This window comes from Mastigoproctus giganteus, chromosome 7, assembly GCF_048544385.1.
Source record: "Mastigoproctus giganteus isolate SK-2022 chromosome 7, ASM4854438v1, whole genome shotgun sequence".
Lineage (NCBI taxonomy): Eukaryota > Metazoa > Arthropoda > Arachnida > Uropygi > Thelyphonidae > Mastigoproctus > Mastigoproctus giganteus.
Genome location: NC_143581.1, coordinates 83,393,787 through 83,416,532, shown reverse-complemented (window position 1 = coordinate 83,416,532; position 22,746 = coordinate 83,393,787). Strand labels below are relative to the sequence as shown.

The following is a 22,746-nucleotide window of genomic DNA, read 5'->3' as shown; positions in this document are numbered from 1 at the left end:
TATTACTGATAGTAGTACTATCCAAGACATTTTACATTCGTTTAATAATATTCATTCTAGACTCAAATTTACATTGGAAAGGGAGAATACGGATACAAAGTCATTAAACTTTCTAAATTTCACTCTTACCCGGGACTCGAAAAATATACAATTTAGCATCTATCGAAAACCTACAAACACCGGTATGCTTCTACGTTATAATAGCTATCACCCGTTCACCTACAAAAGATTGATTATCTTTAATCAATTTCTAAATGCCTATAAATATTCAACGACGGAATCTTCTTTGGACTCAGAAATACAAATATTAACCAGCAGGTTCTTAAACAGGGGTTATTCCATTGCCACAATAAACCGAATTAGGGTACAGGCTAAGGATAGGATACAAAATACTACACCATCCAACAATAGTAATATCAAAAAATACTTTATTTCTGTCCCATATGTTGAACAGTGGCACAAACAACTTAATAGATTCTTTAAAGATACCGAGTTTAAAATTGTGGCCAGGCTAATACGGAAGTTACACACTGTACTGAACAATCGCTTGGTTCTTTCCGCGTTCGCAACACAAATGAATGATCTGGTATACAACATTTCTTGCAGTGATTGTGACTCGTCTTACCAAGGTTCGACGCGATTTTCTCTTAATATTCGTGTAAATCAACATGAAGCCTCAGTTCGTGCTTCTCGTTCAGCAGCGTCAGAATTAGCCTTTTGTGCCATTAACAAAAAACATACTTTTTTGTTTAACGAGGCCAAAATACTTAATGTTCAACGTAATTATACGTGACTGTTAATTGCAGAAACCGTAGAAATTAAATTACACGAGAATTCTGTTATTAATGTTCGGCGGCCATATTTGATCTCCGATGCGTGGACCTTTACACGCATGCTCGAAGACAAATAATCGCTATGTAAGTTTCAGGTTTAACCCTATTCGGTAATTTTCATTCCCGTGATCACGACATACGGTCGAAAAGCGTTGTCAGCTTCAGGAAGAAAAATCGTTTTGAATATTTTCGTTAGATTCTTTTAATTGCGTTAATTTGATTTTTTGTTTTAAATTGATTTGAATTTTGTTAAATTGGTTTTTTAATTAATTAATTATTTATATTTTACTCTAATGTACCGGTAAGTTGTCGATTTTTTCCATTTTAATTTCTGGAGGGTATAGTACGGAAGTGTTCTACGTACTATATTGAGGTATACTCCTCTTGTTATTTTACAAATATGTATTTCCTGAAAATTACAGTCTACAGAAGTTCAAGTCTAATATTAACAACTATCTTATTTCGTCTTGTCAACTTCCAACCCAAGCACGGTACTAAGTACTATAGGTTTTCTAATACCTTTCGTGTTTGTGGTTTTCATAAAAAAAAAAAAAAAAAAAAAAAGTACTTGATAATTGGAATCTCACATTATTAAATACTGGTACTAAAACTTATATTCACTTTCCCACCAAAGTATCTACTACCAAAGACCTATCAATGTGTTCTCCAAAACTGTTCCCAATTATTCAGTGATTATTTTTAAGTAATCCACTGAATAGTGATCATTATCCGATCATTTGCAAATTGCAAAGAAATAGAACCTCACATATATCCACCCACATAAAATGGAAATTTAACAAGGCAGATTGGAACAAGTTCACCAATGCAAATTCCTTTGATGATCAAGTCATCAAAAGCTAGCCTATAGATGATGTTACTCACCACACTATTACACAGATATTAACAGCTGCAACCTATGCTATACCCAAAATCACAGTTGGTCCTCACAGACATGCCAACATCTGGTGGAATGATGCAATATGTGATGCCAAAAAGGAACAGAATAAAGTTTGGAATCTGTTTCAGAAGTGTCCAACAACTAACAACCTAATTAAGTTTAAGAAACTTAAAGGCTAAGGCACGTTACATGCAGAAAAGGGTGAAAAAGACTCTTGGAGCCGGTTTGCTTCTACCACTACTAAAAATATAGATGGTAGAAAAATCTGGGACAAAATCAAAAAACTGAATGGTAAATTCCTCCCGAAATCAACGCCCATTATAAGTTGGAAGGGTAAAGACTTCTCCTCTCAGTGAAAATCACAAGTGTCCTGTCAGAATGCTTTTCTGAAATCTCTGCCACTTCAGCATATGAGCCAGCCTTTAAGCAGGTAAAAGCCAATGCAGAAAAATGTAAGTTGAATTTCAATACAGTAGCATTTCTTCCATATAATCAACCGTTTACATTTTTTGAACTAGAGAGCTCCCTAAACCGGACAGCTAATAGTGCACCATTAGTGGGCCTAATGGAATAAACTATTTGATGCTTAAACACCTAAACAAAAGAGCTCTGAATTCATTACTGATCTACTTTAACCGTATATTCTCAGAAGGCTATTACCTTCTTCCTTGGTGCCACTCAATAGTTTTATCCTTTCCCAAACCTGGAAAGGATCAATTAGATCCACAAAACTATAAGCCAATATCTCTTTGCAGTTGCCTTGGTAAGACAGAAAAAATTATTCACTCTCGTTTAGTATGGTACATAGAATCTCATTTGATAATGAACAAGAATCAATATGGCTTTAGGAAAAAACTGTCAACTCTAGACCTTATGATCAAAGCAGAATCCAACATATGGAATGCTTTTATCCGTAAAGAACATCTTGTCATGGTCTGCCTGGATATCGAAAAAGCCTTTGATACCACCTGGCGCTACGGCATTCTTCAAAATCTGTATGCCACAGGACTCCGGGGTCAGCTACCACTAATAATACAGAGCTTTCACCAAAACAGAACCTTTCAAGTGCATTATTGCAATTCTCTATCCCATTCATTTGTCCAAGAAGAAGGGGTTCCATAAGGATCAGTTCTTAGTACGATGCTCTTTGCAGTTAAGCTAAACAATGCAACAGAGAATATTCCAGTTAATGTTGACACCTATCTGTACGGAGATAACCTTACAATATCCTGCCACTCACAAAATATGGGCTTCATCGAGCGTCAATTGCAGCTCTCAATAAATAAAATAGAATCATGGGCATCCCACAATGGCTATCGCCTCTCTGCAACAAAAACAACTGCAATCCACTTTTGCAAAAAATGTCAGCTTCATCCGGATCCTGAGCTAATGTTAGGAACTCAACCAATATCACTTAGCAAAAATATCTAGTTCTTGGGCCTAAACTTAACTTTCAGGACCATATAATGCAAATGTGAACTCAGTGCATAAAAAAGATGAATATCCTCAAAGTTATCTTATCCATGACATGGGGAGCCGAGTGCTTCACATTTTTACACCTATATCGAACCTTGATAAGATCCTGTCTAGAGTATGGAGCCCCAGTTTATGACTCTGCATGTAAGACAGCATTGGCTTGGCTCAATCCAGTGCAGCATAGTGCTCTTAGGATTGATATATTCATCGTCAGAGCCAAAAGGAATCGTGGATCCGCTTTACATCCACTATTACTACCCAGGCAACCAGCAGTAAAGCTGTCTGGGACAAAATCCGGAAAATGAAGGGTAAATATACATCGCACCCTTCATCGGTCCTGGAGTATAATGGATGCGTTATTGCAGACCCAACTGCAATAGCCAATGTACTTGGGCAGACCTTTTCTGCCATCTCGTCAACATCTGCTTACTCCCCAGAATTTCTGGTCTGGAAAGATAAACTTGAAAAGCAGCCAATTAACTTTAAATCTAAAAAATCTCATCCCTATAACAGGCCCTTTACCACTGAAGAGTTAGAAACAGCTCTAACTCTTACCAAGGCATGTGCTGCTGGACTAGATCTTATCCATTATGATATGATCAAACATCTGTCTGCAAAATCCATGGACCAACTGCTCTTTCTATATAACAGAATATTTCAAGAAGAGCAGTTTCCGGATTACTGGCATAAGGCAATCTTCCTTGCCTTTCCTAAGCCAGGAAAGGATCCTAAAATCCCAAAGAATTACCGTCCTATTGGTCTGACTAGCTGTCTGTGCAAAATTCTGGAGAGAATGGTCAGTGCCCGCCTTATCTGGTATTTGGAGGCAAATGGGTTCCTCTCCAGATTGCAGTGCGGCTTCTGTAGGAATAGGTCAACTTTGGACCATTTAATCAGGCTCGAAACTTCCATTCGAGATGCCTTTTTAAAATAAGAACACCTGGTGACCGTGTTCTTCGATATGGAAAAAGCATATGACACAACTTGGAGATTTGAAATTGTAAAAGACCTCTACAGCATCGGCCTTAGAGGTAATCTCCCCAATTTTATTAAAAACTTTTTATGTCATCGTTCTTTCCAAGTCCGTGTAGGATCTACTCTCTCTCGCTCTTTTAGCCAAGAGAAGGGGAGTACCTCAAGGATCCATTTTAAATGTTACGCTTTTTGCCATCAAAGTGAATTCCATCACAGAACAACTTCCTCCAACTGTAAACTGTGCCCTCTATGTTGACGATTTTAGCATTTTCTGTCATTCCTGCAACATGAGGGTAATTGAGAGGCAACTGCAACATGCCATAGACCATCTGAACTCATGGGCAACGAATAACGGATTCAGATTCTCTCCACAAAAGACTGTTTGCATGCATTTTTGCAGAAAGCGCAATCTTCACCCTGAACCTCAACTGAGGCTTGGAGAAAATGCTATTCCAGTAGTACCAGAGACTAGATTTTTGGGGCTTATATTTGACAGAAAGTTGACCTTTCTACAACACATTCGTCAACTACGTGCGAAGTTCATGAGAGGCTTGAATATCTTACATGCAATCTCCTCACATTCTTGGGGCGCTGACCAATGCACCCTTTTGCGCCTCTATCGTGCACACTCGTACGATCTAAGTTAGATTACGGGTGCCAGGTATACGCATCCTCTAGCCTCAGCGTACTCCAATGGTTGGATCCCATCCACCATCAGGTGATCCGTATTGCCACTGGAGCATTTCGAACTTCTCCTGCCCATAGCCTATATGTTGAAGTGAATGAGCCCTCGTTATCGCTTCGCAGGAAGCAGTTGTCTCTACAGTATGCTTTGAAACTGAAATCCCTTCCAGACCATCCGACGTGGACACCATTTTTTTGAGCCACGTTGGGAAAATCTGTACAACATTCGCCAGACTGCCAATCAGCCATTCGGTATTCGTATCCAAAGGCTACTCAATGATTTGAATATCACATTAGACAATGTTGCCCCATCACCAGGGCAACCTTCTCCACCCTGACATGCTCGTGTCCCAAACTTCAACTTCTCCCTTAACAATAGGAGGAAGGACAGTACTCCATCCACCGTCTACCTGCAGCTCTTTTTAGCAGAGCGCTCGGAACATGCTGACTTCTTGCCCGTCTATACAGTTGGCTCGAGGTCAGAAATGTCTGTCGGATCTGCAGCTGTTTTCCCAGACACCGCAGTATCTGAGCAGATCTCCCACGAATGCAGTATGTTCACTGCAGAGCTGCATGCAGTTGAGCTAGCCTTAGATCATATACGAACCACCCACCACAAAAAATATTTTATATATACCGATTCTCTGAGTTCATTGCAGGCTTCATCATCGATGAGGTTCAACCCTCATCTTGTCCTGACCCGGATACAGCAGAAGCTGCACTTCCTTGCACAATCCGAATTTGATGTTTGTTTCTGCTGGATCCCAGGCCACATTGGGATCTCAGGAAATTATTTGGCTGACACTACAGCCAAATCAGCGAACCTATTTAACTCTTGCCTGTTAGTTCCCTATACAGACTACAGGCCAGTAATTCGAAAGAAACTGGTATCCCAATGGCAACACTCATGGCATGGACAGGCTACAAACAAGTTATATGAGATTAAGCCTGTAATTGAACATTGGCAGTCTAGTAATTACAGGCCAGTAATTCGAAAGAAACTAGTATCCCAATGGCGACACTCATGGCATGGACAGGCTACAAACAAGTTATATGAGATTAAGCCTGTAATTGAACATTGGCAGTCTAGTCTGCACAGGAACCAAAAAGAGGAAGTTGTTCTATCTCGGCTCCACATAGGACATTCACTTGACACATTGTTATCTGCTGAGACAGACAATCATCCTATTTGTAGAAATTGTGACATCATTTTAACAGTCGGTCATATTTTAATTGAATATTCGTCTTTTTATAATGACCGTCGTTTATGTTTTAGCCATCTGTCTGAGCTTTATACACTCAGACAGATTTTATCGGATAATGAAAACGTGTCAGCTAATTTTAAGTTTTTAAGACTTACTAATCTAAATAACTCTATCTAGAATGTTTTTATCATTTTATGTTTTATGAACATTCTATATTGTATACTCTTACAATAATATACATACAATTGTAATATTATAGTTTTATATTTTACATCTTTTTGACTTGGCGAATTATAGCCTTAGATGCTGATGCACCATAAAATCCTAAAACAAACAAACAAACAAGCCCTTAGGATTGCTTTAGGAGCCTTTAAGACATCCCCAGTGCAATGTCTGTATATAGATGCCAATGAACCTCCACTACATCTTAGGAGAAAAGTATTATATACAAATAATACGTAGCATCCCTTTTCACTCCATCTGGACATATCTCTTTGAACCTCAATGGGAAAAACTTATATATAAATAAACCCAATGAAACAAACCTGTGGGAATCCAGCTAATGCAATGCTGAAACATCTATCTTGGAAAAATATCTCATGCTGTAGATGCAGTGCAAGCACCATGGGCAATGTATATACCTCTTTGCAACAACTCCTTTCTTCTGTGGGGAAAATACTCCCTATCAAATCAAAATCTGAGACAGTTGCATGAGGCTCATGCATTGGCCAATGCTCACAGTCTTTGTGTATATATATGGACAGCTAAAAAACTGATATATCCGTAGGAGCTGCAGTGATCCTTCCTATATCTACTGTCTCTGTCCAGTTACCAGTTGAATGCAGTGTTTTTACAGCTGAGCTCAATGCAGTCAAAATGGCTTTGAATCTCCTTAATAATTTTTTTAAATATCCTGGTCATAATATATACAGACTCTTTAAGTGCAGTGGGTGCCTTACAGAATAAATCACAAAATTACCATCCACTTCTCACACAAATCAGATCACAGTTATGTAATCTTGACAAAAACAAGTTGACTGTCAAATTTTACTGGATACCCAGCCACATTGAAATCCTAGGAAGAGCATGCAGACGAAGTAGCAAAGTGACCTACTTGCTTTGATTCCATCCCAGTTCCTTATTCTGATTTCAAACGAATCATACGATGGATATGTACTGAGATGTGGTCTGAAATGTGGCATACCCAGACAGGAAACAAACTGCTTGAGATAAAACAGAATCCACAGTTGTGGAGATTCAGTTTCAGGTTAAATAGGCATAAAGAGGTCATGCTTGCAAGAGCACGAATTTGCCATACACATCTAACACACCTCTTTCTACTGGAGGAGAAGATCCTCCAAGTGTAAGCAAAGTGGAGGAGAAGATCCTCCACTTTGCTTACACTGTAGCTCCCTACTTACTGTTAAGCATATTCTAATTGAGTGTGCACATTACCATTCTGCAAGAATTGCATGTGTCAAATCACAGCTTAACTTGCATAAACCTCTGCAACTAACCCATATACTTGGAGATGATAGCAATTTCTCAGAATTTTTTACTTATCTAAAATGGTCACTTCTAGATCTATTTCTTGTAACGTACACAGTCACTTCTAGACTAAAGTAATAATTCGGCACAATTTGGCCATAGTAGCCCTTGCGTCATTAAACCCCACTTCAACAACAACAGCAAAAAGCACATTTTCTTATCCACATGTACTCCAAAGTATTTACATGTCCTGTTCCAGAAAGATTTGCATACATTTCACATGTTGCACATTTTTTTAGACTCTGATGCTTTAAAGAATCACCACTTCATATCTCCCCCCCAAGCTACAGCTCTCCTGCTTTGTGTCCATTGCTTTACTGCTCTGGTCAGGGCCATGATTTCTGTTTAAATTCAGTTTAATTGATTGACCATGAAACTTAATAAGATTAATAAATTTAATTGATCAATTGACAACACTACACTACACTAAGCTACCAGATTCCTTAATGTAGTGATATGTATTACGCTATCTATACCATATGATCTAATGTACTTTAACAATGGCTATACGTTTCAAACAGATAAGGATTTTACATATATTAAGTAGTAATCTACAAAATCTCTAACTAAATTTAAAATAAACTAAGGAGTATGACTATAACTATAAAGCTACTTATGGAAAATAAATTAATATGGCAATTTAGTCAATAAAACGGCAAAAAATTATTAAAAGCTTATCTGTTTTCTGGAGCTGAAAAATCTTCTCTCACATGTGCTTAGCCTCGTTCCCATATCCATATGCAGTAGATATGCAAATAAACTATATATATACTTACACTACAACTCTCTTACTGTTATGAAAAAGAGAGGTGGGAGACAGAAAACAAAATTAAACATGTTAACCCAACTTTACTGCCATCTGTGAGCCCAAATTATTATTTGCAAGTAATATAACATATCAGTACCATTTCTGCTTCCCTAAATTGTAGTAAGATATGTGTCTCCAAAACAGATAAGGCGCCTCCGTAGCCAGGTGGGAAGGAGCAACAGTGCGTAGCACACGCTTCTTGATTAGACTGGGGTTCGAGCCCATCACCACCAAATACGGAGAATGCGGAAAGGTCAGGGAATGACGACCACATATTCCCGGAGCAATACGGCCTTAGTTGCTAATGCTCCTAAAACCAAATAACAACAACAACAACCAAAATAGGTAAACATAAATACCTGTGTATATAGAACTTATAGCATGACATGAAAATTCACTGCAAACAGTTAACATATTAGTTGAAATAAAAATTATATTAGCCATCATTTCTACGGTTCAAATTGTGCTTTTAATTTTGCAAGTTCTTTAATAATTTTTTATATCTTTATTTCAATTAGCATGAAGAACAAGACTTGGGACTAGATTGTAAAATTGAAGGCAAAGTTCATTCCTATTTTTTGATGTATAAAGCTTTCTCAGAACATCTTTCTGCTGTAGTACGAGAGGTACTGACAGAAGGATTGGATATTGAGACTACTCGTGTAGAGAAGATTACAGATGAAGTAAAACCCTTAATGACATTAACGGAAGATGTGTATAACAGATTAATTAGTTTAGCTGGACCATTAGGAGGAAGACAATTAAAGTGTAGTAATGAAATTGGTATGTTTTTTTTTTGTTTTTTTTTTTTTTATTTCCTCCTTATATTCAGCATTAATCTTGATAATTAAATTGCAATTAAATGGATATAGCAAAAAAAATTATCCTTTCTCTTTTACTGTTTGAGATTCAGTTTAACCCCTATTGAATGTTCTCGAAGCTTTCAACACAGTGCTTCTCTTAATACATAAATGTGATGTCAATTTAGTGAAAATGCAAGAGAAATTTTTAATGGATTAGTATTAGTTTTAAAATGGCAGAAAGATACAAGAATGTCTCTCTGTTTTTTTATTTTCTTTAGTTCCAAGTATTTATCCAGTCCCACTTTTAATCTGGATATGCGTTCTAACTTTATATGGAAGTAGTCATTTGTTCCAGTAGCTGATAACCTTTTGAATAAAAACAAAATTTTGTATACCAGTAAGAGTTATGTTTCGTTAATTTGAATCTGTATCCTCCTCCTCTCCTCTAGTACCTTCCTAGAATCAAAAAACATGATCTCAACTAGGGATTGCATTACTGGTAACCGGTGAACCAGTAAATGGTGGAAAACACACCTCAATAAAATTACTGGTAATTCTTTACTTTTTATCAGTATTTCAGTACAAAATTTTCAGCGTTACATCCAAATGAGTAATCGAAAGACTTCCTATGCCAAAAATATTTTACTCTTTGAACCTCATAGGGACTAGATTGTGTACTACCCAACACAAGTAACATTAAGCTTATCAAAGTTATTCCCGGAAGCGACGATGGCATGAGCGCGCCTCACGCGAATGTAGCAGTTCCTAATGCAACTCTACCTAGAGTTGCATTAGGACAAGTTTCTGTTTTATTCATAAAAATAATTTGCCTAACTGATAAATAAAATAAAAAACATTTTTATTTTTAGTGATGAATAAAAATTCGCCATGGCATTACTTCAATCGCACACAAGGAAGAGACACGGGTGTCTGTATGCAATACTCAAAAACTATCAGAGCAGTAGGTGGGAGTACTCTTGGACTGCATAATCACCTCCAGCAACATCATAACATCAATTTATTGAAACAAAAAGCAGAAGAAACAATTGAAAGTAATGCTAGTACAACTACATCCATTGAATCTCATCAAAAAATTACTACTTTTTTCAAGAAAATGCATGATGACTCTCTTCCAGCTGTAATATCTCTTATGACTGCACTAGATGGATTTCCATTCTCAAAATTTTGTACATGCGAAGATTTGAAAAGACTCTTGTCTGTAAGTGGTTACGTAAATATTCCAAAGTCACCAAACTCGATTAAAAATGTCGTCAAAGAATATGCACAAAAAATTCACGAAGAGGTAGTAAAAGAAATATCCGAGCACAAACTTCATGGAGAACCATTCAGTGTAACATGTGGTGAATGGACATCGCTAAAAAAACGTTGTTATATGAATGTTATTCTGCCTGCAAGTGATAAATTTTGCAATCTCGTTTTGATTCGCATATATGTATCTCTGTGTGCTGAAAACTGTGTTGAATCGTTAGAAATAAAATTAAATGAAATTAATGTTAATTTCAACAATATCGTTTCTGTAATAACTGATGGGGCTGCATTAATGAAGAAAGTTGCAAAAATTATTAATGCGAACAACCAATTGTGTATGGTTCATGGAATTCAGTTGGAAGTAGTGAAAATACTTTACAACAAAAGTGATTCTCAAGAAAGGGAGGAACAAATAGATTCTGAGCCTGATAATGAGGATGTAGATTCAGAAGTCTTTGCGAATGAGTTCAATAGCTTAGAAGTGACACAAGAACATTTTATTGATGGTGATTATGATATGAATGTTTTACAAGATGAACATTTGAAATTTTTAATTACGAAATGTTGTCAAAATGTTTCGCAAGTCACCCCTAAAAAATTATATTCTTCAGAAGCATATTACAGAGGAATTGGGTAAAGAATTGTCTTTGATATTGGACTCTAAAACACGTTGGAGCAGTTTGTTGGCCATGTTGGAGTGTTTTTCGGAAGTAAAAAATTCTGTTTGAAAGAGTCTCATTGACATTAATTCAGATGTGACCTTTACTGAAAATTAACTTGTGCTGCTCTCAAACACAATATTGACATTACAGCCTATAAAGGTAGCAGTAGAATCATTGTGTTCTGAAAATATGACTTTGTATGTTGCAGGTATAACAATAGAATTCATGTTAGATGAACTATCCAAGTAAAGTTTCTTTTTAAGTAATAAACTAAAGCAAGAAATTATCTTGCAAGTGAAAGAAAGACGTACCATTTACTCTGATCGTTTACGCTTTTTACATAACCCAGAAACATTAAACCTCGGGGATAAGTAACTGGCTGATACTGTAAGTAAAAGTTTACTGTTGAATGAAATTGTAGAACTACTCAAGCACATATCTGACAATGATAAAGAATTAAGGGAAGATCATATTGTTAGCTGCTTGCTCAGAACAACACCATCAACTGATTCAACCACAGACCCTACAAATACACTTTTAACAATGAAAGAGAAATTGAATTTATTCGTTAAACATAAAACCAGCTTAGATTTTAATCACTAATGGAAAGAAAATGATATGTAGAAAAGACGTAGTGAAAAAGGAAATAAATTACTTCTCAGAGATAAAACTGAAAGGAAAATTTCTGAAAAAATGTTTTCGATGCATTAATAACAATTCGTCCAACCAGCATTGAATCAGAATAAGCATTTTCTAATGCAGGTACTATTTGCGCAAAAATTAGATCGAGGTTAGATGATGGCAGTTTTTATACACTATGCTTTTTGAGAGGCTATTTTCTTAATAATAAAAAATTAGTAATTCATTCTAAGTATTTATTAAATTTAGTTGTGATATTTTGCAATAATTTTCATATAATGCTCCTTAGACATTTCTATGTATAGCTTTAAAAAAAATAAATGTTTGCTCATTCTCTGTATCAGTAAGTTAGCTTTATTGTAAAATTTGTATTTTGGAAATTCTCATTTAATGCTTTTTTCACATTACTATGTATAACCTTTAAAATTAACTGATTACTCATTCATTCTTTCAATAATTTAGTTTTATTGTAAAATTTTTGCATTTTGTAAATTCCTGGCAATCCAGTAAATTTAAATACAATTACCGAATTACAGTATTGAGAGAACCCAGTAAATTTGCAATCCCTAATCTCAACATTAAATATGCTGAACCCTTATAAGACCTTCAGCAGATCATCAAAGACCTCCTCTGAAATCTGGTTTTCAGACTTGGCAGCGTGCAGAATAGGAGTCTCTTCTCATATGAATATCCTTTTGCATATACAACTATTAACCCCAGTGCTGACATCTGGTGAGTTTGGGCTTGGCATACCCAGGGTCCTGAGCTGGATATCATCATTCTTCTCTTTCTTGGTGATTCCCTTTTACTTCCAACTCTCTCTCTCTCTCTCTCTCTCTCTCACTCACTCGCCCGCCTGGTACAGCATAAGCCTCAGGTACTATATGGCTAATAATAATAATAATAATAATAGACCTTTGCTTTCCTTTTTACTCTTTCATGCAAATCCACATCTCTTTCCCAAAATGAGTTGTACAAACCATTGTACAGTATTCATAGCTTCCATCATAATATAGTTGTTGATAAAGCGTTTCTCTGTCATTCTACAAAAACTTCTCTCCCTCTTACTTTTTTGTAAAAAAATAATAAAACTGTTAAAATTGGAAAGTTTTTAAAAAAATTGCAAATTTCTGCTCCATTTCATTAACAAATTAATGAATTTCATTACCTACTGAGAATATACATACTGAATGAATTTCATTATCTACTCAGAATACTGTTTCAAGTATGGGACCACACCTAAAAAAAGGCTGCTTATGGGTAGAGGTAATCCCAGAATAACACCAACTGTGTGATATTATACTCAGGGTAATGGAAAAGACCTAGAGGTTGTTGTGCAATCTGATTGGAAATTCTTTGAGTGGTGCAACTAGCTGCCAGGACAACTCATGAGGTTTTGTCAATGATATATGGGAATTTTTTTATCGGAGATTAGAAAGTGATTATCCCATTGTACAAGGCAATGGTCTCGCAACATCTTGAGTATGCATACAGGTCAGGAAGCGTAATTTTAGGAAGGATGTTGCTCTTCTCTGCTCTAATAGGTGCAAAGAACGAGGTAAGTTGGAGGGGATAACTGAAACACTTTCTTGGTAAGTGATCTTACCTAGAAAGGCTTCTAACTGTAGCCTTTCTAGGTAAGAAGAGCTAGAAGCCTTTAGAGACTAAAGGCTTCTGGATCTTCATTCTAGCTCTTCATCAGCATAGAGCAAGCTCACAGACTCTTGTTACACAGACTCGCACATGAAGGGGCATAAATTTAAACTGAGGAAAGGTGGCTGTAGGGTAGAGAGGCAGAAGTTTGCTTTCAGCTCCACAGGTGGTTGACCGCTGGAACAAACTTTCATCTGTTGTTGTGAAAGTGGGTAATTTCAATAAATTCAAGGAAGAACTAGACAAAGTATTGATATGATGTACAAGTGATACGGGAATTTATTTATTTTTTTAGCTGAGGCTGTATAAGTTTTCTTTCCTGCCACTGCTAATACTAAACCCATAGCTAGCTCTTCGTAAAACCTTTCTAGTTGTAGACTAATTTACAAAGTTTTTACAAGTATTTTTATTCAGAATCTTTAAATCTATTGCATTTTATGTACTTTAATCTTATGCTTATTATGTATATATATTTATAGCAATTGGTGATCATTTAATTCTCAGACTGGTGCAAGATCTTATTTTTATTGTCATCATCTGAATTTTCTGTAGATTTCTCTTCAAAATACTCTCCCTTGAACTTTACACACGTTTGCCACCATTGCATCCACACATTAAATGCTTCTTGCAAGCCTTTTTTCACAGTCTTTTTTCAAAAGACTGTGAACTTTATTTTTTAACGTGAAACGCTTACCTTTCAGAGCTTTCTGCATATGGGAAACAGGAAGAAATCATGTGGGTCTAAGTCTGGTGAATAAGGGGAATGTGGCAGAACCTCTGCACCTACGGCATGGACCACTGGCTACACAATATTAGCCGTATGGGGCCTGGTATTGTCTTGATGGAGAAACCACTTCATATCAGAAATTCTTTACATTTCTTACAAATGGCATGCTGAAATTTGACTCTGAGAACCTCAGAGTATGCTTCCTTATTCATAGTTGTTCCAAGAGGCACAAAATGTGTAACAAGAATGCCTTTTATGTCAAAAAACACAAGAACCATTTGTTCGTCAGCCAAACAAGAAGCTTGAAATTTCTTAGGTCTTGGTGAATCAGAATGCTTCCACTCACTTGAGTGTTATTTTGTGTCTGGATCATAGTGAAAAATCCAAGTTCCATCACAAGTTGCAGTTCGATTTTGGAACTTTTGACCCTGTGTTTCAAAATGATCAAGCATTTTTTTGCATGTCTGCTCTTTGCTGTTTTTGTTCTGGAGTCAAATTGTATGGAATCCAGCAGGCACAGATTTGCGACATTTTCAAGTGATCTTTCACAATATTATGAGTACTACCCATACGAAGTGGACATTCTAACAGCTAATTCACGAAGTGTAATTCACCTATCTTCATCCAAGATTTCCTGGGCTATTGCAATTGGCTCAGGAGTTGTTGAGAAGGAAGGTTGACCAGGTCTTGGATCATCTGCAATAGACTCACGGCCTTCACTGAATCGATTGTGCCATTTATGCTATTTAAATATGGCTGTCCTACCAAGACATTCAATACCATACGCTTCGTTCATCTCTTTAACTGTTTCCGATGCATTTAAGCCCGGTCTTACACAATAACGAATCACATGTCGCTGTTCAGTCGGTATGTCCAACCTGATACTTGCTTCAGAACAATCGTCGGTGATGCAGCTAAAAGAACTCTCTTTATGCAACACTAGTTTGACATGTACTGGCATGCACACACAGAGTCTGCTCAATAGATCAGGGAGAGTGCCTCTAGCAGCAGTTATGCAAAGGTTACAGTGTAACCTTTGCATAAACCTGCAAATTAAATGATCACTTCTTGTGTATAATATATATTATATAATATAATAATAATATATATATAGCATATTATTTTTGTGTTAATTCTGTTTTATTTAAATTATCACTTCAGAAAAAACTTCAGTTCCACAGCAAAATGTGCATGTCGAAAATGAAAATAAATTAAAAGAGCATATCAAAAAACCTTCAACCCTCTCTATACATACACAAGAATTATTCTGTGTGGCATCTCCTGTTAGCCAAGGAGCTGCTCAGAAACCAGTCAGTGGTAGCCATAAAAGGGATGCTGTCACTAGGGATCCACGCACTGGAAAAGGTAAATGTTTGTGTAATAAGTTCATATTTGATGTGCGATCTGAATAACATAACATAGAGCTGTAAAATATGGGAGAAAGGCAGAGGCAGATATTCTTTAGCTGTGTGTGAGGTGTAGTTATTTAAGTAGGTAGATACAATGTTTTTTCCACATGTATATACAGTGAATTTCGGTTATTTGGGCCATCGGTTAATCGGGGCAGCCATTTATTTGGGGCAAATCTTAAAAAACAGAAACCAATGGAGAAAATAGCCAGGGTTTACTTCACTTAATTGGGACAGCATGCCGTTTAATTGGGGCAGGAGACCGCAGCACTGGAGATTACCCTACGATTGTCTCCGACGGCACCACGTGGTTCGGTCCAAATTCTGGAGATCACAACCATAAAACAATAAAAACAATTAGCATTCACCTGTTTATTGGGCTTTTCTGTTAGTGAAATCTATCATAAACGGATAGTAAACACGATCTTACTGAATTTGCGATAATACCGACAGCTGGAATTCTGTGGGTTATTATGGTGAAATGTGTTTACACTTCCATGAAATCTTCAATCATATAAAAAAATTAATTTTCAGATCTTCTCTTCAATCCTATTTTTAAAGCTTTGTAACGCATTACTCCATTCTCACTTGTGCATATCGTGTTACTTGCAATTTGTGTGTGCCGTGTTCTTTGTTATTGATTACTTATCTTTTTACTGTTTTAAATTTTAAACCTCCCCACCCACAATTGTCAGTGAACAGAAATATCAACTAGTTCGTATGTATATATTACAGTACGTATTAATTATTCCGATTATCACGTATATTCTTTCGATTTTCAGATATCATTTAATTTTTTAATTGGTAAGGTAATAAAGGGTAAATTTGTGCTTAATATATCTTTGTTTTTATAGCCTGTGGATAATATTCCTCCTATTCTTGCTAATTAGAATCGCTGTTTAATAGAATTAAAATTCAATTCACAAACGTGATCACAATGACCGGCACTTACTACACATCGTATTGTGAATGGTACTTTACTATGGTGAGTTCGTCGTAACATGATTTGATTGTACAGTGAATCAATTGTAAAGGGGGGTACATTGTATTTTTAACTATTTATGTTAAACTTTGGATAATTGGGGTAGCCGCTTAATCTGGCCAAAATGCACTAGTCTCGAAATGTCCCAAATAACCGGAATGGACTGTATTTTGAATATTTCTAATGAGATGGATCAGTGAAATAATCCATGAAAAGTAATTTTTTTTTTGTCCTTAATTAAGTTTATTTTAAAAACAGCATAGCCAATGTCCTTGTATAATAATCATTCTGTATGCCCCTGCTTAGGTGAACACCTTAGACACTGCCTTTCTTTCTTACAAGTTTCTGTTCATTTGGTATGTGTATATACATACACAATTCTTTCTGTACAGTAATATAAACATTCCTGAAAAGTATCACATGTGGCAAATCCAGGGTTGAAACACCCCATAGGAAACCACACTAGTAACAGAAAGTTGAGAAAGAGAAATATTTCCTATCTTCTGGTCCTTACAACATCTGATAATAACCAGAATTTAGATCCAATTTTCAGAAAATCTTATCATCATACACACAATGCAGTAAGTTTTCTTTGTTAAGAGGGAAATAATAGAAGCTGTTGCCTTATTCATAGCCCTTAGGTCTAACAAAAACCTCAGAACCCCACTTGATTTTTTCACAGTAACAAAGAGATTAATCCAAGTGGATGTAGATGGCTTAATCATTCCTGCCTGTTGTTACTCATTTAGTAAGTTCTGTAATCTTTCCATGTATTTGGTGTCTTGATATGAATAGGCATCTTAGAAATAACTTTACCTAATCCTTATGGTGATGTTGAAACGTGATAACCCTCAAAGTGCTATGAAAAAAGTCTAGATATATCCAGGGAAAAATGTAACTATTAGCCAAAATCATGAAAATTGAGAAAGAACCAGCAAAACATGCTCACATCTAGTGAGTACACCCAGGGTCCTGAGCTGGATATCATCATTCTTCTATTTCTTGGTGATTTCCTTCTCTCTCTCTCTCTCTCTCTCTCTCTCTCTCTCTCTCTCTCTCTCTCTCTCTCTCTCTCTCTCTCTCTCTCTCTCTCTCTCTCATCAGTAACGCAGAAATTTATTTTTACCTGGTGCAGCAAAAGCCTCAGGCTTCCTTGCACCATATGGCTAATAATGATGTGATAACATCCACACACAAGAATGTGTGGATGTTATGTATTGTATATATACAATACTGACTAGTGAAACATTGAGAGGGTAAGCTACAGTGGTTCCCATGTTGGTTGCACAAAACTGACTTTGTGGTGCACCTACTTCAGGTATGCCTTCAGGTATCCTCTAACTCCAAGTGTGAAATAGTAGTAGTAGTGGCATGTGATGCAAGAAAGCAAGTGTATGAGCTTATGTAGCATCAGCCAAAAAAAAAAAAAAAAAATCACACCATTCAAAGTAGAACAGTAATTGTCATGTTCTTTTGTTTAAGGAGACTAGACTGATCTATGTATATGTAGTGGGGGGGGAGTTGTAATGTTATTGTTTATAAATGTAAACTGCATAAGCTTAAATCCACAGTTGGAGAGGGATAGAGCTCATGAACTTACAACAAAAATGCCATTAAAGTGGAAATAAAAAACAAAAGTATGAAAGGAAAAAGAGAAGTTTATTCCTCAATTTACATTTATATAACATAAAATTAATGATAAGGTGGGCAATAGAAGAAAGGGGGAAAAAAAAAAAGAACAAAATGATGGACCATACATACACATGTGAGAGGTGTTTGAAAAGTTGGTGGCCTTAGTATATTTATTTGAAGGGTTTATTTTACGAGTCTGGTAACGTTGCTTTTCAACATATTCCCCTTTGGTGTTTGATACACTTTTTTCCACTGATGCTGAAATGCATTGATTCCAATTGCAAAGAAAGTTTTCTCTTGGTCCTCCACAAGTGCATCTGCTGCAGCAATGATGTCACTGTTGGTGGGAAAATGGATGCCTGGCTGGCATCCATTTTCCCACTACATACTTCCTAATTTTTTCAAATTAGGAAGTATGTGAAAGTTCAGTAGTGGTGCTAGATTTGGTGAATCAGTGGTCCAAGATTCAAAGCTGTACTCATGCAGTATAGCCATGGCATACTTGAGGGCTTGTGAGTAGGTTTCTTGTCCTGGTAGAACAAAACTCCTTTTCTGAGTTTTCCTTGTTATTTGTCTTTGATTTTTTCCTGCAAATTCCTCACAAGATCTGCAAAATATGCCCCTATTGACTGTGTGGCCTTTCTGATAGTCATCCACTAGAAACACTATCAGCATGCCAAAAAATCAATGCAAGCAAAAGGAATCGACTTGGTTTTCTTTAGAAGGGAAAAGAGCTGTGTTTTCACTATTTGAACTACTCCTTGTCTCTGGCTGAAAGTGATGGACCCATGTCTTGTCTTTGGTCACAAACCTTGCAAGGAAATTTGCTGAATCTGCTGAAAACAATGCAAATGGATGCCTGGCAAGTCAAGTTCACTTGACTTGACAAACCTTATGAGTTTTTGATCTGATGTCAAGAACTTTGTGATCCATCATGCTGACACTGTTTTCATAACTGTTATTATGTGGTACACATTCAAATAGGATGTCCAAGGTGCTGGCAGTGTACCAAACTGTCACTCATTAATCACACATCACCAGATCATGCACACTGTCAACAACGTCTGGAGTAATGGATGTTGCAAGTCTTCCAGGCTCTCCCTCTCTCATTTAAATTCTGTTGCTCACTTCTGAACCATGGAATGGGGCATCTTCCCCAATATTGTAACCATATCCTCATGAATTGCCTTTGATGTTATTCATGAGGATATGGCCAAACCCTGCACTCTTAACTTCTAAGCCAGTCTTCATATGGGCATCAATTAGCTTCGCGCACACACACCAATCTGGTTGCCTGTCTCTAAACTCTTTATAGAAGTCAGCAGCAGATTCTAATAACATACCCTGTATACTCCCATATCAGTGCCATTATGGAAGATGAGAAATAGAATTGGTCTGTTTCCCAGTACTGATCCTTGAGGGCTTCCGCTTCCTAAACTTGTCCATTTTGAGAAATGGCCATTTATGTCTACTTTGTCTCCTATCTGTTAGCCAATCTTTGATCCAACAAAGGATCTTACCAGTACTTCCAAATTTCTCTAATTTATATAACAGCCTTTTGTAGGAAACTTATCAGAAGCTTTGCTGAAGTCAAACTAAATGATTCTATGATAACCAAGATGGAAGTGGAAGAAAAATTATTTAAGCTGAAAGTAAGTAAGGCACGTTATTCACTTTTTAATGTATTCTGTTATATTAAAAGAAGCAGTAAAAAAAAGAGGTAAACAAATCTTTAGCCATAATTATGCAAGCATCCTTAAATTCAGGGGAGATTCCTACGGAGTGGAGATGTACAGTGACAGTTCACAAAGTGGTGAAGTGAATAAAGACCTGGAGGTTTGCCTTTTCTTACAGGAAAAATAATTGAATCATTTACAGAGAAAATAATTAAAAAATAATGCAGGACTATGTAGACAGGAATGCAGTTACACGGCAGTCACAGCATGCACTTATTAATGGGCAATCTCTTCTCTGGCCAGTCTGATTGGATACTGTGATGAAGTAACAAAGGAACTGGATGCAAAAATCAATAGTATTAGTAATGGCCATATTGGTGCAAGGAAACCTAAGGCTTATGCTGCATCAGCCAAAAAAAATAAAATAATATTATTAAAAAATTAAATAAAATAAATAATTAATAAATAATAAAGGAAAAGGAAATAGACAACCTATATGTTTCACTCCTCCCGTCGGTAATTATCCAGCTGGCCTTTGAATTTCCCCAAACTGTCAGCCTCTACCACCCATGTAGGTAACTTTTTCCAGTAATCTATAACTCATTGGCTAAAATAAAACTTCCTGCAATCCAGTCTAAACATCCTCCCCCCCATAACTTGAATTTATGGCCCTTAGTTCTTGAAATATTTATAACCGTGAAAATATTGCCCTCATTCATTTTACTTATGCCTCTCAGATCCTTAAACACCTCAATCAAGTGTCCTCTAAGGTGCCTAGTTTCCAAACAATGCAACCCACATATTTTAAGTCTTTCCTCATATGGACACCCTCTTTGCTGATCTCACCAGGCAAGGTACCCATCTTTGGACCCTTTCAAGATACTTGATGTCTTTCTTTAGGTGCAGTCTCCATACTTGAACACAGTATTCCAAGTGTGGTCTTACAATGGCCTTAAACAACGTGGGTATTGAAAAGTCCATACCCTTACCTAGAAATAATAGCTCTAGAAAGGTGAAACTTCACAAGAACTTTAATCCTTTTCTATGTACTCGCCATATATAGTAACACATTTCTCACATCTATTGATCAATTGTTTAATGCCTTGATCATAGAAGTCCACACTTTTTGTCTGAAACCACGATTCCACTTCATTGGGAGGTGGGGAGGAGGAGGAGTGCTTCCACCGCTTTGACATGTCTTTAGTCTCCGGATCATACACCCAGCATTCGTCATTTGTTACTGACCGATCAGCAAAATTCTCAACATCCGCATTACAGAATTCTGACAGGTTGGCAAGAACATTGCATTCGACATTGCTTCCGTACCGGCATCAGTAATCTTGGAACCCATTGTGCAGAGACCTTAGACACGTGCAGATGGTCATATAATGCTGTGGGCAGACCCTTAACTAATTCCCACTGCATTTGCGATGAAATGAATTATCACACATCTGTCACTCAGCACCAGCTGCTCAACCATTGCAACCATCTCACTGTCTGTGGATGTTTAATGGCCTTCCTTCTCTTGGCTCATCAAAGACACTTGTACGACCGCACTGGAACTCCCCTTTCCAATTTTTTACAGTGTCATAGGATGGACAATTCTGCCCATACACAGCTTTCATTTCTTTATCAATTTCTTGAGCTTTCTTGCCCAGCAAATGCTGGAACTTGATCACTGCTCAATACTCAACTTTGTCAACCATAGCGTCCTTCCTCAGATTCTGGGCTCCACTTCTGGTGTATGATCACCTATGGGAATGAAATTTTACATGTTAGTTATTGAATATGTAGACAACTTATATTAAAAACAGCATCTTTCTACTGATGTTTTATCTAGGTCATGGTACGAACTTTCTGATACCCCCTTGTGTAACTTGTGTAATAAAATTATGACGTCCTTATCTCTGCTATGAAAATGTTCGCTAAATCATCAATAGGATACCATAGGCCTTCCTTGCAACCTGTCTATAATGCTTAGTGAACTTCATGTCTGACTGTATCGTAACTCCCAAGTCCCTTTCTTCCACTACTGACTTTAGTTCAGCTCCACCAAGTGTATAAGTTATTTTGGGGTTACTGTTCCCCAGGTGTTAAGACCTTGCACTTTGCTGGATTAAAGCATAGCTGCCACTTTTCTGACCATCCCTGAAGTCTATCTAGGTCGCTCTGAAGAAGCTCTGCTTGGTGGTGATCATTAACTACTCTACCAATCTTTACATCATCTGCAAATTTAGACATCACGCCCTCTACCCCCTCATCAATGTCATTTGTGAAAATCAAAGACAGCAGTGGTCCCACGACTGATCCTTGGGGAACCCCACTTCTTACATTAACTGAACCTGAGGAATAACCATTTATCACAACCCACTGCCTCCTGCCCTGAAGCATCCTGCTATCCATCTAAGGATTTTCCTTGTGATTCCAACCTGTTCCAGCTTATAAAGTAACCGCTCATGTGGGACTGAGTCAAATGCTCTGCTGAAATCCAAATAATGTCAAAATTATTCCCAAATTCCTTCTCTTGATTGACCCTGTCAAACTAGCTAACCAGATTACTTAAACATGATTTTCCCTTTACAAAGCCATGCTGCGTATCCTTCAGAGTTCCATTTCTATCTAAATGATCCTGAATTCTACCCTTGATCATTGCCTCCTTGATTTTCACTACTACTGAAGTTACTGACAGGTCGGTAATTTCCCACTTCACTCTTAGAAGAGTCTTTATGTATTGGAGGGAGATATGTTGACACTTTTCCAATCCAACGGAATCTCTCCTGACTCTAGTGATGCTCTCATAATTAGTCTCAATGGTTCAATGCACTCACTTGCTGCCTTGGCCCCAGGTGCCAAGCGTTTGTGACTGA

General features: G+C 37.0%; 1 protein-coding gene across 1 annotated transcript in view; it reads left to right on the top strand.

The window, feature by feature from the left end:
* nonC (serine/threonine-protein kinase Smg1) overlaps positions 1-22,746 on the top strand; it is a 1,411,261-nt gene that overhangs the window by 1,277,427 nt on the left and 111,088 nt on the right. Inside the window, exons 71-72 of the mRNA XM_090378365.1 lie at positions 8,946-9,210; positions 15,342-15,545. Coding sequence (XP_090234491.1) covers positions 8,946-9,210; positions 15,342-15,545 — 469 coding nt within the window. The remainder of the gene's footprint in view (positions 1-8,945; positions 9,211-15,341; positions 15,546-22,746) is intronic.